The sequence below is a fragment of the Phocoena sinus genome, chromosome 7, assembly GCF_008692025.1.
Source record: "Phocoena sinus isolate mPhoSin1 chromosome 7, mPhoSin1.pri, whole genome shotgun sequence".
In the NCBI taxonomy this organism is placed as follows: domain Eukaryota; kingdom Metazoa; phylum Chordata; class Mammalia; order Artiodactyla; family Phocoenidae; genus Phocoena; species Phocoena sinus.
In genome coordinates, this window is record NC_045769.1 from 81,842,563 (window position 1) to 81,859,936 (window position 17,374).

At 42.0% G+C, this 17,374-nt stretch overlaps 1 protein-coding gene across 1 annotated transcript in view; it reads right to left on the bottom strand.

Moving 5' to 3' along the window:
• Positions 1 to 2,268: 2,268 nt before the first annotated feature.
• The window catches only part of LYPD6 (LY6/PLAUR domain containing 6), a 107,371-nt gene continuing 92,265 nt past the window's right edge, over positions 2,269 to 17,374 (bottom strand). The window contains exons 4-5 of the mRNA XM_032638052.1: positions 4,642 to 4,772; positions 2,269 to 2,738 (exon numbers count right to left, since the gene is read on the bottom strand). Coding sequence (XP_032493943.1) covers positions 2,571 to 2,738; positions 4,642 to 4,772 — 299 coding nt within the window. The 3' untranslated portion in view covers positions 2,269 to 2,570. The remainder of the gene's footprint in view (positions 2,739 to 4,641; positions 4,773 to 17,374) is intronic.

Here is a 17,374-nt window from a genome sequence, read left to right on the forward strand (position 1 = left end):
TTCCACATGAATGGCCCTTCCTTGGCTCCTTGAGGCTGGGAATGGTGAGCAAACCACTTTCTTTGAAGAGAATGAAACACCAGCCATTCTGACAGGTGCATGGGGTGCATGTAGCCACATCTGTGTGGAATTTGCAGTGACCCCCCCCGGGGTGGCAGATGAGTCTGCACCATTGTGGATCTGGTCCCTACACACCACCAGGGAGGCTTTGGAGTGGTGCCTTCTCATTAAGAACCAAGATTTGGACTTTATCTCTTATTTTAATCACATGCAGTACTTGGAAGGTGTCAGTGGAGAGTGACCCATGCACAAAAATGTATTTGTAGGTATATACATCAAATTGTCATTGTCTTATGGCATCTTCAGATGGAAGATCAACCTGCCTCCTCTTTGACAGCAAAAGGAATGAATGAGGAAGCCAAACCCACACCCCCTAAAGAGAAAACATTGTCTGGGGACACACACAAATGGCATCCTATAGAAGCAGGACTAGACAAACTCCACATGATAAGATGGACAAATTCCCATGATGTCAGGCCTGGAAGTCTTCCTAGGGGTGGCAATTCCACCTGCCCTTCCTCTTCCATCCCACCTCATCCCATATAACCTAAACTGGAAGGAAAGGCTTCATGTTACTTCTTAGAGCCTCAGTACCTTCATCTGTAACATGTAAATACTAGTAACGTTCCTTACAGGGTTCTTGCAGGGATTACATGACCCGACTCACGTAAAGTGCTTACTGTGGCGTCTGGCACATAAGAGGTGCTTAGTAAATGTCTTGCTTTCTCTCTCCCTCTACGTCCCCTGCCCCAGTTGTAAGCAACATATTGATAAACCTACCAAACTCTGAATTAAGGTTTTTTGATGCAATTTAGATGATTTTGTTTCAGAGTTTCTGCCGTCAGTTCACATTGGGTCCCTGAGGGGGGCTCATTTTATGAGCCTGAGACATTTTCCTCTGCAGGGCAGATGGACCCTGACAACACTGGCCTCCTGATCAGCAACGACTCCACCGAAGTTCATGGAAATACACCCCCTAACCCTGCAGAGAAACTCATACCAGTGATGGTTACCACCTGAATACTTCTGGGACAATACCACTGAGAAAACCACGAGCAAAAACCTTGAGGCCAACACATTACTCTTACTCACAACATAAATTAAGTTTTTTCAACACTGGTGCAAGTATTATAGATAACTTTCAACAAACATATATTACAAGCTCTACCACTGTTGAAAAATATGTATTCTAATTCGATCGCTTTGTTCAGAATAAAGAATCTTTTACAATATATTTTAGTCTCTAGTTATGCCATACAAAAATAAATATTGTATAAATGATTTATAAGGAAGAAGAAAAAATTGGAGATGCCAAAAATATAGGAAGGATGGTGAAAGTTTTACCATTTACTTCAAAAGCAATCATCTGAAAAAAATAAAAACATCTTACTGGGTCTCTTTACTAGTCTCACCATCACTCCAGTGGTCCACCTACTTCTCATCCTAGGATATTACATCTTCTGTTCCTATCAATCTTGAGACAACTTAATGCAGAACCTTCTCCCTGAAGTCACTGGGGATCTGGAAGAGGGAGAACAAAGAAGGCTCTGGGGCAGTGTAAACTGCAGATGAAAGGTTTGGCAGAGACACCTAACTGCGCCCTCACAACGAACTCGGATCAACCCCGCACATCTGCCTTTCGTTTTGAAATCCTCTCTCTGTCTCAATTAGCTATGCCTGAATAGTACCTCATGGCTGGAGGAAATAGCCCCATACTGCTGTCAGCCTCTTTGGATATCTATTGGTCCAGGTAGAATCCAGGATTTCATGGAGCACAGTTAGGTGCCAAATCAAGGCCAATCTCACCCATTATATGAAGGGATAAACAGTCACCTTATGGGTGCTAGTTCCATTAAGTTGGGAAAAATTCTTCTCCAGCCACCTCTCCTCCCATACAAAAAAAAACTTTATGATTGCCTTTTTTTTTTTATGTCCCGTGAGTCCCGCCATTGGGAGAATAGTATTGGGACAATTAAATTGGACAAACTGCTTACTAGTTTTCTAGGGACTTGGTCAGACTCTCCAAGGAAATAGTCCATTCATTTGGGAATCAAAGTTTTAAAACTCTAAAGCTATAAATGAATTCATGACTGGACCACTCAAACCAGGGGTCATTGACCTTTCTGCTGAAGAACACAGATCTACACGTGTCCATATAACATATGCCTAACATCTCAGAGGGCTGCAGGACCTCCTGTGGCTCGTGCATGTATTCCAAACTAAAAGCCCCAAATCTCAGTAAATGCAGAGCTATTTTTTGGAGGGGAAACAAAGGTTTATGGTATAGAACTCAGGGACTGTTTTGGGGGCAGGCTGCTTTGATGAGGTCTTGGACTTGAAATGACTACATTGGAGCAATGCTTGTTCCCCGTGGTAAGTGGAAGTGCTTGGCCGTGAAGACATCCGTGAGGGTTATGGTTTCACATGTGTGACTACTGTCAGGCCTCATGCATGACTATGGACCCTCCAAGTCCCCATGGATCGTTACGACACATGGTGCCTTTGAGCTGCTATAACGTGAGTCCCAACCACACCCACAAGCAGGACACTATCACTGACATGCAGCCTCGGTGCCCATTTGTCTGATTTATGGGTGACGTTGTGGTAAATGTGGCATCACTTTCATTTCGGGGGAGCGGCAAGTTACAGATATTTCCTTCACAACAGGAAGTGCAGACCTGAAAGAAAGGAAGAGAAAAAGAATGGTGATGAGAAGCTGGCAGGTCTGTGAGGGGGCCAGAGATTTTTGAAGGAATTGTCTCCCTCACAGCAAGACTCAAATGAGAGTTACCTGTTTTACAAAGGAGATACCAACCCTGCATTTAAGGGGGTGGGATGAAATTTCACCTAGTTTATCACAATAAACCCCTGTCCCCCAGACTAAATTCTAGGAATGTGCATTCTGTTTTTGACATCCTACCATGTGGTTATTACACAGTTTTGCAGTCTTCCTAGGTCTCAGCTCTTCCATCTATGAAATGGGACTTGTAATACTTACCTTTCTAAGAGACACTCTCATGGTAAACGTTCATTTGCCAAGTTTTCACAGTGAAAGTGAAGTGGCTACAACGCAGTGAATTTAAACTTAAGTATTTACTTTCATTAGAATTGTCTGCATAATTAGCTCCATCCCAGTGGGTGAGTTAAAGTTTGAAGGGTTTTCATTTACGCAATTACTCCTGCTTTATACTGCTTTCCTCACACATCATAAGAAAAAAATAAACCCCAAAGGGTTATAGACAGAAATTATTTTAGGCCTTGGCTACACAAAGTACAGTAGCTTCAGCTTCAACTGGGAATTTATTAGAAATGCAGAATCTCAAAACTTGCACCAAATTGAGGAATTTAGAATGTGCATTTGAACAGGACCCCCAAGTGATTCATATACACAGTAATGTTCTAAAAACTCTATGATGCTTAATGCCCTATACAGTCATTATCCTGCAGAGGTCTGAGTTTGGTCACAGTTGACATGGGCTAAGACGACATTATAATGTTGAAGAGAGAAACCAGAGGTCAGAAGTGACTCTGGATTCTGTCTCTGTTACCAGCCGTATCACCTGAGCACGTGACATCACTTCTCTGATCTATAGCTTCCACTTTGCTACAGTAGCCACTATAACCTGAGAGCCAAGCTTAGCTTGGGGGAGGGGGGAGGTCAAGTAAAACCCCTGGGATTACCCTTCATATTTCACTTATTATGTATGACAATTATTTCTCAGTAGAACTGAAAAAAAAATTAATTCTTTGTGTTTTTGACAAGTTACTTGAAAATTGGGTGTCTTCTTAAGAGAAAGAAGCCCCTACTAACAGTAAGAGTGGGAGTTGCCCCCAACCACCAGGAAGGCAGCCTGATGGGGAGAAGTGGGCAGCCTCCAAATAAAGGTCAAGGGCTGATATACAAGGTCACAGGTACAGCCAGCTCGGAACGACGGGCGAGAGAGTCGGGAGCATCCCCCACTCCAACCGTGAGTCAGGCTGCCTTTCTCTGAGTCTCTATATTCTCCTTCTCCATAGAAGGCAAGGCTGCCTTCTAAGTTTGTTTTACACTGAGTGCTTCTGACCAGGCACCAGAGGGAGGCATCCCACAAGGAGATGGTCCTCTTGTCACCTGCTCAAATGACTCAGGAGCCAATGGATACCCTCCCCAAATCAGCATCCCAATAGAGATATGAACCCCGCTCTACAGAAAGTCATCAAAGCTAAATTGCCTTGGCCATCTTCAGCTGACTGAACTGTTAGCACATCTGCAAATGCTCTACCATGAGGGCATAACTGGCCCCTTGCTCCTGTCCCTTTTGGTAACTTTATTACTTTCTTCTGAGCGAAGAAAGGGCTTACAGTAATTCCAATACCCTCGTGGTCTTGTGTTTACATAATTTATACCAGTTATCCTGTGCCCTAGTATAAATTTTTATTCTTTTAGCGCCAACAGGAAAGGAAGCATCTTGTCATAACGGTATAAAGACAGTCAAAAGCCAGCCTATGTCAGGGAGTAAGGATTGGCTCATGAACCCTGGTGGGCGTCTGGAGAGGAGGAAGCCTGACTGTGCTGTCCTGTCACTTGCTTTGTTGCCAGACCTTGTGGCCTTCATGCTCGGAGTCTCTGCAGCCAGTGGACAAGCAGTCTTCCAGCGGAACGCAGCGCTTGGTGACAGAGATGCTGTTTCCTGTGACTTCCATGGTGTGCTGAGTGTAGCAGTATCTAGTCTCTGTCAACAGAGAAAATTTGTTTTAATTGAGACGAGAAATGTTAGCCCAACCTGCTTGAAAGGGAAACAGGTGTGTCGACACTAGGATCTAACAGCATCTGGAACATATACTGTGTTAAGTTGATATCTGGTCCCAAAGATCTCCTTGGAGAGATCCACTTCACCGTGGTAGAAAGGAGGCCTTCTGAAGAATACTGGTCTCTCTGCCCATAAAATCTCCATAAACCAAGACCCAGTGGTATTACTCTTTGCCTTCCAACAAATTTTGCCACTGTGTTGATTTTTATTTTTAGGGGAGGAGAGGTTTGGAGCGATGATTGAGGATGTGAGAGTCATAGTAAATTTCAGGAAGACGAAGGGGTGAAAACATTCAAAGAATACAAGGTTAAAAGAAAAAAAAGTGAGGCAGGTAACAAAGATCTTCAAATTGAGAAAAGACTATAGGGGAGACTGGTATGTGTGTGTGTGTGTGTGTATGTCCAAGTGTGTGTGTGTGCTCACACACACGACTGGGAAACAGCTATTTCCAAGTAAGACAGAATGATTAAAAATAGATTCATTGTATCTGGAGAAGATGACTTTATCCAAAAGAGAACTTCTTGCCTATGAGCATAGCTGGATCCTACAATTCATGACAGGAGAAAACTAACCCAACAAGAAAGGTATTCCAGATTGAGGGAGTCTCACCATCTCTCCCCAGCGTGATTTCAGTATCTTTCCAAAAAGGCAGACGAAGACCATGAAGTGAGTTTCTAGAGCCCCTCTAAGCTTAGGAGTCTGAAAACTTGAGATTTCTTCCAAAATTCTATGGAGAATTTTTTAACTTGCAATTTAAAGAAAAATGGTTTTGTCAGTGTAATTCTTTAAGGCCTCCAGGTGGTATTCAGCTCTCTAAGTCTGGGATTTAGGAGAAAGTTCCTGCTCCACTTTTAGATTGAAAACAAAAAAAAGAATAATTCTTTTTTTTTTTTTTTTTTTTTTTTGGCGGTACGCGGGCCTCTCACTGTTGTGGCCTCTCCCGTTGCAGAGCACAGGCTCTGGACACGCAGGCCCAGCAGCCATGGCTCACGGGCCCAGCCGCTCCATGGCATGTGGGATCTTCCCGGACCGGAGCACGAACCCGTGTCCCCTGCATCAGCAGGCGGACTCTCAACCACTGCGCCACCAGGGAAGCCCAAAAAGAATAATTCTTAAGAAATGTCATTGAGGTGTTTTTCATCCATATCTTGGACTGAACTTTTCATGCTTTATACATTTTGGATATTTCGTGGCTAATATGGAATTATGACCTTCTATGATATTATTTATTAGGCAATAAAAATTCCCCTCACCAAAGTACTAACATCAAGAGAAGAAAGCTCAGGGATTTTCGGTCCTGAGAATGAGCTAATACAGACCACACAGACACATCTTGGGAGTCATGAAAATCAGGGGTTTTAATATTCTTCCTAGACATCCCCACCCGACAGAACCTGAGTGGCCTGAGTCTCGCTAAGGGCGAAGACTTGCCCAACATTGGTATGTGTACCTGAACTGAGTCTGTGTCAATTCCCTCCCCCAAACGCTGTCACTACACTGCCCCCCGACCAGAATTTCATCACTTGGGATCAGGTGAGGACAGTCCCTAGCTTGCTTAAGATCCTGGGGGCTCTTTGGAGTAGGGTAAAAGTAAGGTCACTCTATGAGCTCACAAGAAAACCTGAAAGTTTTGCATCTGGCAATGATTCTCCCAAAGCTCGAAAATATTTCAAAATTGGAGTGGTTGTTTTTCTGATGAAGAGGAGATGGCACGATTTATTTATTTATTTTTTTTAAGACTTTAGCGGGGTTTAACAAATGGAGGCCAGTGCCCTGAGAGCTTTACCACATCTTTCAAAGAGGACTGGTTTACTTCTTTAGTATCAGACTTGGATGTTAATGGCCATGCTAGGGACGCCTTTCTTAGCCCCACTCCCACTTCAGACATTCAAGAAAGCCACGCTCTTATCTCCTGTCTCCTCTTCCCGCAGCTGGAGCAGCTGCCAGAGGTTTTATTGCTCTGAGTGTAAATCTGAGCAGATAAGATCATACATTTATGGAATAAGTAAATCATTTCATGGTTTCAGTTTTGGAAATCAGGTTTGTCCCTCAAGTATTGAATTATCTTGTTTTAAGGATAAGCCTTAAAGTAACAATTGGTGAACATGATATAACCACTTTTTGTTCATACTTTTATGTCCATAACAAACTCTATTTTAATTTATGAACTGGAAGCTTATTCCATTATGTGAAAGTAGAAACAACTGATGAACCTGGGTTTTTTTGTTTTTTTTTTTCAAGATGATATGCAAAAGCCCAATACCTAGTAAGCCAATTCTCGCCATTCCGGGGCGAAAATGGTGATCAGTGATGAGACTGGATAAGAATTTTTTCTTACACTTCACCGAGTCCAATCCATACAACAAAGATATATTGAGAGTACCCCGTTACTTGCAGCAGTAAAGACCTCAGATCTGAAGCATCAAACACTTGAAAATATCCATTCTTACCTCGCAAAACCCCGAGGTGAGTTGTGAAATGTTAACGTGGAAAAGGGTTCTGTGGTTCAATAAGTTTTGGAAATGCTCAAGGTTGAGCAGCTTTCTTTAGTGGATAACTTACGAAAGCCTTGAATTTGTATTGTGATCTCCAAGGCGGGGTGAGAGGACGGGGCAAGCAGGCAGAATTTCCCAAGTAGAACTAGGTGGACCACATGTGGCTTATCACTGGTGGTAGGATTGATAAAAACTGAGTTTCAGCCCCAGAGCCCTGCTTGCCATGCATTTTGAATAATCCTTGAGTTAGTAATGAGGTTATATGAGAATCAAGCCTGCTGATAACTTCACACTAAAAGGATTTCAAAGACTTTTATCTAAAAGATAAAAGATGGATTTGAATTTCTACCAGTTTACTCTATATCTCATATTCCACAACTGCATGGAATTCCCAGAGGCTGTGAAACAAAAGTCTTTTACTCTGAGACTCACTGGCATTCAACTAAAATCAGAACTGGGTAAGAGAGCTTAATCAACTATTGGAGAATACAATTTTTATGAAATTCACACACACACACACACACACACAGAGTTTCTTGCAGATAGCATATAGTTGGGTCATGTGTTTTAGTACATTCTGCCAATCCATTCCTTTTACTTTTACATTTAATGTGATTATTTATATGTAGCACTTAATTCTGCCATTTTAATTTTCTATTTTTTCTATTTTGGGTTGTTTGTTTTTTGTCTATTTTCTTTTTCCGGCATTCCTGTGGGTTACTTGAACATTTTCTAGAATTCCATTTTGAGTTATCTATAGGGTTTTGGGGTGTATCTCTTTGTATAGGTTTTTTGTGTGTGTTTTTTCATGGTTGCTCAGGTATTAAATTATATGCATAACTTATCACAGTCTGCTGGCATCATTTTATCAGTTCGAGTGAAGTATAGCAACCTCACCTCTGTTCATGTCTTACTACACTCTCTTGTTTGTAATATAGTTGTCCTCAGCAATCCCCTACATACATTTAGAACCACATTAGCATTACAATTTTTGTTTCAACCATCAAACATAATTTAGAAAACTCAAGAGAAAAAAGACAATTGTATTGTCAAAGACATATTTTTGCTTACCATGTTTTTTCTTCCCTTCTGCTGTTCCAAGTTTCCTTCTTTCATCACTTCCTTTCTGTGTCTGTGTGTCTTTGTGTAGATTTCTTTAGTTTTATCCTCTTTGGGGTTCACCCACCTTCTTGAATCTGCAGGATTTCATCTTTTACCAAATTTAGAAGGTTTCATCCATAATTTCTTTGAGTACTTTTTTCAGCTCTGCACTTTTTCTGTTCTTCTGACACTCCAGTGACACAGTGTTAAATCTTTTGTTATACTCCCACAGATCGCTGAGGCTCTGTTTTTGTTTTTGTTTAAATTTTTTAATCTATTTTCTCTCTGGTGTTCAGATGTGGTAATTTCTATTGTTCTACCTTCCAGTTCACTGATTCTTTCCTCTCTCTTCCACTCTACTGTTGAACCCATCCACTCAGTGTTAACTTCAGTTACAGTATTTACAGTTCTGAACTTTCCATCTGGTTCTTCTTTATATTTTCTATTTCCTTGCTTAGACTTTATTTCTCAGTTGTTTCAAGTTTGTTTGTACTTATTCATTGAAACATTTTTATTATGGTTGCTTTAAATCTTTGTTAGGTAATTCTAACATCCTTGTAGTTATCTCATTGTTGGTATCTATTAATTGTCATTTTTCATTCTGTTTGAGATCTTCCTGGTACAACAAGTGATTTTTTTATTGAAACCTGGACATTTTGGTATTATGTTATGACATTCTGGATCTTTTTTTTAAACATCTTTATTGGAGTATAATTGCTTTACATTGTTGTGTTAGTTTCTGCTGTTTAACAAAGTGAATCAGCTATATGTATACTTATATCCCCATATTCCCCTCCCTCTTGTGACTCCCTCCTACCCTCCCTATCCCACCCCTCTAGTTGGTCACAGAGCACCAAGCTGATCTCCCTGTGCTATGAGGCTGCTTCCCACTAGCTACCTATTTTACATTTGGTAGTGTATATATGTCCATGCCACTCTCTCACTTTGTCCCACCTGACCCTTCCCCTTCCCCTTCCCCGTGTCCTCAAGTCCATTCTCTATGTCTGTGTTTTCATTCCTGTCCTGCCTCTAGGTTCTTCAGAACCATTTTTTTTTTTTTTTTTAGATTCCATGTATATGTGTTAGCATACAGTGTTTGTTTTCCTGTTTCTGAGTTACTTCACTCTGTAAAACAGTCTCTAGGTCCATCCACCTCACTACAAATAACTTAATTTCATTTCTTTTTATGGCTGAGTAATATTGCATTGTATATATGTGCCACATCTTCTTCATCCATTCATCTGCCGATGGACACTGAGGTTGCTTCCATGTCCTGGCTATCGTAAATAGAGCTGCAACGAACATTGTGGTACCTGACTCTTTTTGAATTATGTTTTTCTCAGGGTATATGCCCAGTAGTGGGATTGCTGGGTCATATGGTAGCTCTATTTTTAGTACTTTAAGGAACCTCCAAACTGTTCTCCATAGTGGCTGTATCAATTTACATTCCCACCAACAGTGCAAGAGGGTTCCCTTTTCTCCACACCCTCTATAGCATTTATTGTTTGTAGACCTTTTGATGATGGCCATTCTGACCCGTGTGAGGTGATACTTCATTGTAGTTTTGATTTGCATTTCTCTAATGATTAGTGATGTTGAGCATCCTTTCATGTGTTTGTTGGCAATCTGTATATCTTCTTTGGAGAAATGTCTGTTTAGGTCTTCTGCCCATTTTTGGATTGGGTTGTGTTTTTTTTGATATTGAGCTGCATGAGCTGCTTGTATATTTTGAAGATTAATCCTTTGTCAGTCGCTTTGTTTGCAAATATTTTCTCCCATTCTGAGGGCTGTCTTTTCGTCTTGTTTAGGTTTCCTTTGCTGTGCAAAAGCTGTTAAGTTTCATTAGGTCCCATTTGTTTATTTTTGTTTTTATTTCCATTTCTCTAGGTGGTGGGTCAAAAAGGATCTTGCTGTGATTTATGTCATAGAGTATTCTGCCTATGTTTTCCTCTAAGAGTTTTATAGTGTCTGAGCTTACATGTAGGTCTTTAATCCATATTGAGTTTATTTTTGTGTACGGTGTTAGGGAGTGTTCTAATTTCATTCTTTTACATGTAGCTCTCCAGTTTTCCCAGCACCACTTATTGAAGAGGCTGTCTTTTCTCCATTGTATATTCTTGCCTCCTTTATCAAAGATAGGGGACCATATTTGCATGGGTTTATCTCTGGGCTTTCTATCCTGTTCCATTTACCTATATTTCTGTTTTTGTGCCAGTACCATACTGTCTTGATTACTGTAGCTTTGTTGTATAGTCTGAAGTCAGGGAGTCTGATTCCTCCAGCTCTGTTTTTCTTTCTCAAGAGTGCTTTGGCTATTCGGGGTCTTTTTTGTTTCCATACAAATTGTGAAAGTTTTTGTTCTAGTTCTGTGAAAAATGCCATTGGTAGTTTGATAGGTATTGCACTGAATCTGTAGATTGCTTTGGGTAGTATAGTCATCTGGATCTTATTTAAACCTTCTGTTTTAGCTAACGTCCTCTGATACAGTCCCAGTAGGGGAAGGGGGGCTGCTGCCTCATTACTGCTAGGTAGCAGTCAAGTCCAGGTTCCCTACTCTGTCTCCTTTCACAGCTGAGAGGGCTCTCCTAATTATTTCTGGGTGGAAGTGGGATTTCCAGCTCCTCACTAGGTCTCCTATGATACCTTGCTGGCTGAGAGTGGTAGAAGTACCTTGTTAATGATCCCCACATGGCCTCAACTGATGCCACTCTACGGATGTGTGTGTGTGGCCTCATTACCACTGGGCACTAGTGGAGTCCTGACCCTCCACTAGGCCTCCTCTGACACAACCCCAACAGGGAGGGGGAGAACAATGTCATTATTGCTGGATGAGGGTAGAAGTCCAGGCCCCAGACATGGTCTCTACTGACACCATGGGGGAGGCCTCATTACCACCTAGGGGGGATAAAAGTCTCTCCTATTCACTTTTTTCTGACAGCATCTCAGGAGAGGTTGGCGTGTCTCATCACAGCCTGTTGAGTGTGGAAGTGTAAGTCTTTGTTAGCTTGGGGGGAGGGACCTATAATTTTTTTTTCTGTGGTATTTGGCTGGAGTAGAGTGATTATTGTCTAGAAGATTTCTGTCTTTCTGGGCTACCCGCTTCTTGGTCCTTTGGTTACGGAGAACTAACTTTCGTTGGAATTTATTTATTTGGTACTTGTGGCATTTCCAGGTTGCCAGCTTCTTCATCTCCAAGTCTGGAAAATATGGGACAAAAAGAAAACCCAGGCAACTCACCTCTTTGGGTCTTGAGGTCCTTAGCTAGTCTGCTTTTTCTCTCCATCTTTCAGAGTCTTTTTTTTTTTCATATATATAATATTCAGGAATTTAGTTGTACTTAGAAGGAAGAATAGAAAAATACATCTGCTCTGTCTTTCCAAAAATCCTCAGCACTCCTGACACTTTGAGCTAGCTAGTTCTGTTTTGGGGGACTGACCTATACAATGCAGGATATTTAGCAGGATCTGTGGCCTCTTCTCACAAGATGCCAGTAGCAGTCCCAACTGTGGCAACCAAAAATGTTTCCATATATTAGTAAATGTCCCCTGAGGGGCAAAATCACTCCCAGTTAAGATGTACCGTTCAAGATTATAATCTTCTTGAGAATAAAGTCCATTCTTGTCCATGTCTGCATTTCCCTGCCACCCCCGCTTCCCAAATACAGCACAGGACCTTGCACAATATAGCAGGTGCTTAATGTATTAAGAATAGAGATGGATGGGTGGGAAGAATACATGTACCTGACTTCTACAACTCAAGATTGAACCAAATCATAACATTTTAACTTAGTTCTATGATATCTATAACACCTCTTCCATTTCTGTAGTTTGAGTGATCTCTTCAAATTTGAAAGTGAAATAATACTATATTTCAATCAGTTGTGCAACTTTCACACAGTATAACTGCTTTGGAAAATTATTTGCCAGGATCTACTAAATCTAAACCTATGCATATTCTAGGAATCAGCAATTCCACCCTTACACGTATAGCCAACAAAAATGGTAAGTACTAGAATGTTCATAGAAGAATTCTTTATACAAAAAAAAAAAAACCCTTGGAAACTACAAAAATGCCCAATGGTAGAATAAATAAATAAGTTATGGCATATACTCACACAGCAATGAGAATGAACGGCCCAGAAGTAGATCTAACAAAATGGACGAATCTCCCATAATACTGAGTGACTAGTAGTTCCTAGTTTTTTCTTTTCTTTCCCAAGTAAGAAATTTCTCAAGGCAGAAATTAAAAATAAATACTTATCAACCAGATTGACTCATAACTGCTCCCCTTTACCCTGCAGTCAGCATCTCTTGAAGAAACCACCAAACAGATACTTCTCTCTTTTTTAAAAACACCATCCACAGCTCTTAAGGACAGGTGACAGGCTCACTTGAGGAATCTCTCTTTTAAAGCATATCACTGAAACTCAGAAAGCAATGTTTTTATTTCCAGACAAAGGCCAAGGAGGTGGCTGGAAAAGGATGCAAAGCTAGTGAGGATAAACAGGACTTTACGGTGGATAGTAGTTAAAATCAAAGCAACAGGCAAAAGCATCAAATGGATGCTTCCTATCTGAGGCAACTGTGTTAACAGAAAATACTTAGTCAAAAACACTGAATTAGAGTAGGTCAGATGCTCTCAGGGTACAAAAAAAAATCTTGCTTAGGCTGACAGAAGAACTTTTGTTTAAAAAGTTGCTGGAAAAATTCTAACTGAAGAGTGATTCTGAGAATTCCAATGCCACTTGAGAAGAACCAAGAAATGGTAGGATAAAATGAAAATAGCAACAAAAATCTTATGAAAGCATAGGTGAGCTACCAAGGCAGATAGGATTTGAAGAACAAGATACCAGCAAAACCAGCAACACAGTAAGCTGAGCCCAACACCCTGTACCTGTTCTGCCCTCGAGGCACTTGCTGATCAGAAGTGGCACACATGAAGAGGCTGAGAAGACAGGCAGAAAGCCCTGCTGAGGAGCCGAGAAGCTAAGCAGAACCTTTGTCGGTCTAGCGGGAATTGGGAGTCGCAAACAGGAATGCAGAGTGCGCAGGGAAGCCAGGAGACAAGGGAAGTGTGGAAGAGGAGGGGAGCTGACCGGCTAGGTATAGAATTCTACGTTGGCAGTTATATGTGTTCAGTGCTTTAAAAGCGTCGTTCCATCTACTTCTAGCTTTTATTGCTTCTGTCCATACTACGTGTTGGCAAGCTTGTGCAGCAACCAGCACTCTCAGGCACTGCTGGAGAGACTGCAAGTTGGTAGAGCAACTCTGGAAACTGTTAGGCAAAATCCAGTAAAGAGGGCTTCCCTGGTGGCGCAGTGGTTGAGAGTCCGCCTGCCGATGCAGGGGACACAGGTTCGTGCCCCGGTCCGGGAGGATCCCACATGTCGCGGAGAGGCTGGGCCCGTGAGCCATGGCTGCTGAGCCTGCGCGCCCGGAGCCTGTGCTCCACAACGGGAGAGGCCGCAACAGTGAGAGGCCCGCGTATCGCAAAAAAAAAAAAAAAAAAAAAAATCCAGTAAAGGCAAAGCATGAGTACCGCCTGTCCGGGGTGTGGGACCTGGGATAGACCTGGCAGAAATGCATATATCCGCGCACCAAAAGACATGTACAAGACTGCCGTGCACGGAAGCAATCCAAATGCCTATCAACAGAACGGATGGATTTTAGTATATTCATAAAATGATCTGCTGTACTTCTGGGAGAAAGAATGACTTTGCGACTCAAAAAAACACTGATGAATTTGACATATAGAATGTGGGAAAGAAAGGAGGACATTCTGTGTGGTTCCATTTATAGAAATCTGCATGGCAGTCACAGTTGCATTACCTTTGGGAGGTGGGGTGTAAAGCCTGGTGGACCCCGGTGGCCTTCTGGGGTTCTACGACTTAACATGAGTGGCAGATACACTGCATGTTCATGCTGGGGAAATTCAACAAGCTGTGCACTTATGATCTGTGGACTTTCCAGAATGTATGTTAAACTTTAATTTAAAATTTTTTGCTTTATAAAAAAGGAGGAAGTCTAAGATTTCCATTTAGCAATATGACAAGATAGGTCACTTGAACACTACCTCATTACACAGCAGGCAGAAGTGTCGGATAACATATAACCAATACCTTTTGTAAACGTACAAATGAGCTCTCCAGAAAGTAAGGGAAATCCCAGGGGCCAACACTGAGGAAGGTACTGAATTCTTTACCCTGGTGGGAGAGGGGAAGGTTAATAGATAAACGATAAGAAGATGCAAGGCCTTGGGTCCTCATGGGGTGTAGAGGTAGTGTAGAGACCCCTGTATAACGGCAGAAAGCCTGAAGGGCTATATCCTACGTGTAACATTGCCTAAAAGAGAAAAAAATGCACCCTTAAGTAAAGTCAATGAAAACGCTGTCTGTCTCAGCCTGGGCTTGGGCTGAAAAAAGTCGACATAAAGAAGTCTTTCCTGAAAATCTGTAACCGCGGGGCTTGTCTTCAGTTGAACTGGGGATTACATGTATATTCCCTGCTTATACCACATAACAAATATAGAAAGAGCCACCAAGGGACATGCTCAGATTTTTCTTTACTTTCACAGAAAACCAGTGAACAGCATAGAAGCTGGAACTAAAATGATACGCATCCCTCTATCTCAAGATTTCTCTTGGTCTGACTTTATATCAGCAATAATTTCCAGTGAAGATTTTGCCTTTGAGGGAGGCATCTCACACTTCATAATTAAGGAGGAACATAAAATCCTTAGCGGCTTAGGTGTCCTCCACAGAACAAGCCTTATAGAACTGCACGTTTCTGACTTGACATTTAATTCTACAGACTCTTAATAAACACTTAGACAGTCCCTGTCTCAAGGAGCTTTTAATCACTCAGCACAGAGAAAAGTCACAGGCAAAAACCATGTGGACCTGAACACGGGACATTCAACTCTCATTTGCCTTCACCAATTCCTTCAACTGGTCCCTCACAGAATATGATCTCAAGATCCTTTACCATTCTGGTTCACAGAGGCAAGAAAATTGCGTTGATTTATAATGAGCGGTTGATGAAATTAAGGTTATTGCAAAGGAAGGGGCCGAAGACTAAATGGAAGTTGAGGAGGTGAACAACGGCAGTCCATCATTGGGGGGCATCTTAAATTCTCACTTCCGGGAGGGAGGATGGTCCCATGAATCTGTAGGCGCCAAAGTCAATAACAATGTAATGGAGGAAGAAGTACTTACATAACACACATTTCAAAAGTCAGAGTGACAGGGAACTTGAAATTCAATTAATCTCCTAAGCAATCTGGGATGCAAGCTTATTCCACAGAGATAAAATTCAATATTTACACGAAATGGTTTTTTTCACTTTCAACCAGTTGTTTTCACATCGTGTGATAACTAAAACCTCGTTAAATAGATCACAAAATAAACCAACAGAAAACGAGGAACGTCCCAGAAAGTCAGGACATCTTTCCACAGCAGTTACTGAGCTGCCCTTACCAAGCCTGTTGGTAGTCCTACGGCTGCTTCAAACAAACTAATAATAAACAGAAAAAAAAAAATGTAGGCTTACTCAGTAGTTTTCAGTAGACACATTTTATAGTTTAATCTAATAATAATAGCATTATTTTCATTGCTAAAAAAATCTGGAGAGAACCCAGAGGAAATGTTGATGGTTCATGGCAAACATGGCTGGACAAGAAGGAATTATCTCTTCTCAGTCTACAGCGCTAGTCCTCGCTCCTTACCTGATGTTCAAGGCCTCACAAAAATAGCCTGGCTCCCCTGTCCTGCTCCTATTATTCCCCAGCATATTCTGCTACACCCAGTTCAGGTCTCCCCCCGTCCACTGAGCCCACATGGGTACACTCCATGCCTCTGCTCTGAGTGACTTCCTGGAAGATATGCTCCCTTCACTCTGCCACCCGCCTTGCCCACCTGTCGGGCTGCTGCCATCTCTCCAGCCCGGGATGCTGTCACTGGCCGCCTCACCCCCCACAACTGCAATTCTTCCCTTAAACTCCCAAGCATTTAATGCCATGTTTCCTCTGGCACATGCCTTTGTCCTGCTATTTTTGACATGTGATATGTTCAGATCTTATCTCCCAGCTAAACCGCCAGGTCCTTGAAAGAAGAGCCTTGATTCCTATCTTTCGCTGCATAATCCCCCAGAGGGTTTGGCACGGTGGCTCTACGGCAAGCATCTCAAGGCATCACTTTCCATGTATTCCTATAAATGTCAGGACAAAAAGATAAAAAAGGGAAGAAGGAGAAATTGTGTAAAGACCTGAGATACTTCCAGGTGTCTGTACTTCAGAAGGATAGATTTTGACCTCGAAAGAACACATCAAGGTGGAACTTCTTCATTTCCAGAGAAGAATTCAAGCAGAGTGTCACGGTCTCTGTTTTCCCCTTGTGACAGAGGTAGACTTGTACACCTTCAGACTTGAAACTGGGCCTCTGTGAAATACAGCCCAAGGCCCAAGAGAGCACCAGTTCACAAAACCTCCTTTTCCTTTGTATCATCTCTGCCAGGGCAATACGGAGAGAAGCGCTGTCACGTTTCCTGTACATTAGCTCTAACCAGTGGCAACAGCTTCAAAAGCTCATCTGCCCGCTTTGTCCTAGCAGGAACGAGCCCAAAGGTTATTGGCTACACAAGCAGATTTTCCTGTTTTTCTCCAGAGTCACTGTTTACAGTGGTTCTCAAATTTTGCTGCATATTCGAACCACCCGCGGGGAGCTTTCAAAAATTCAAATGCCCGGCTGCACCCATACCATTTAAATATGAATCTCTGGGAATGGGCCCAGGCATCGGTGTTTTCACCTGTGATTTCAATGTGCCACCAAGTTTGAGAAGCAGTGGTTTAATCAGGTCTGTCAGCAACCCGCCCAAACGTTCACCCTGTAGTGGTAATGTTAGAAAACGCCGCTGGTTCCGGAGTGAGTGCATT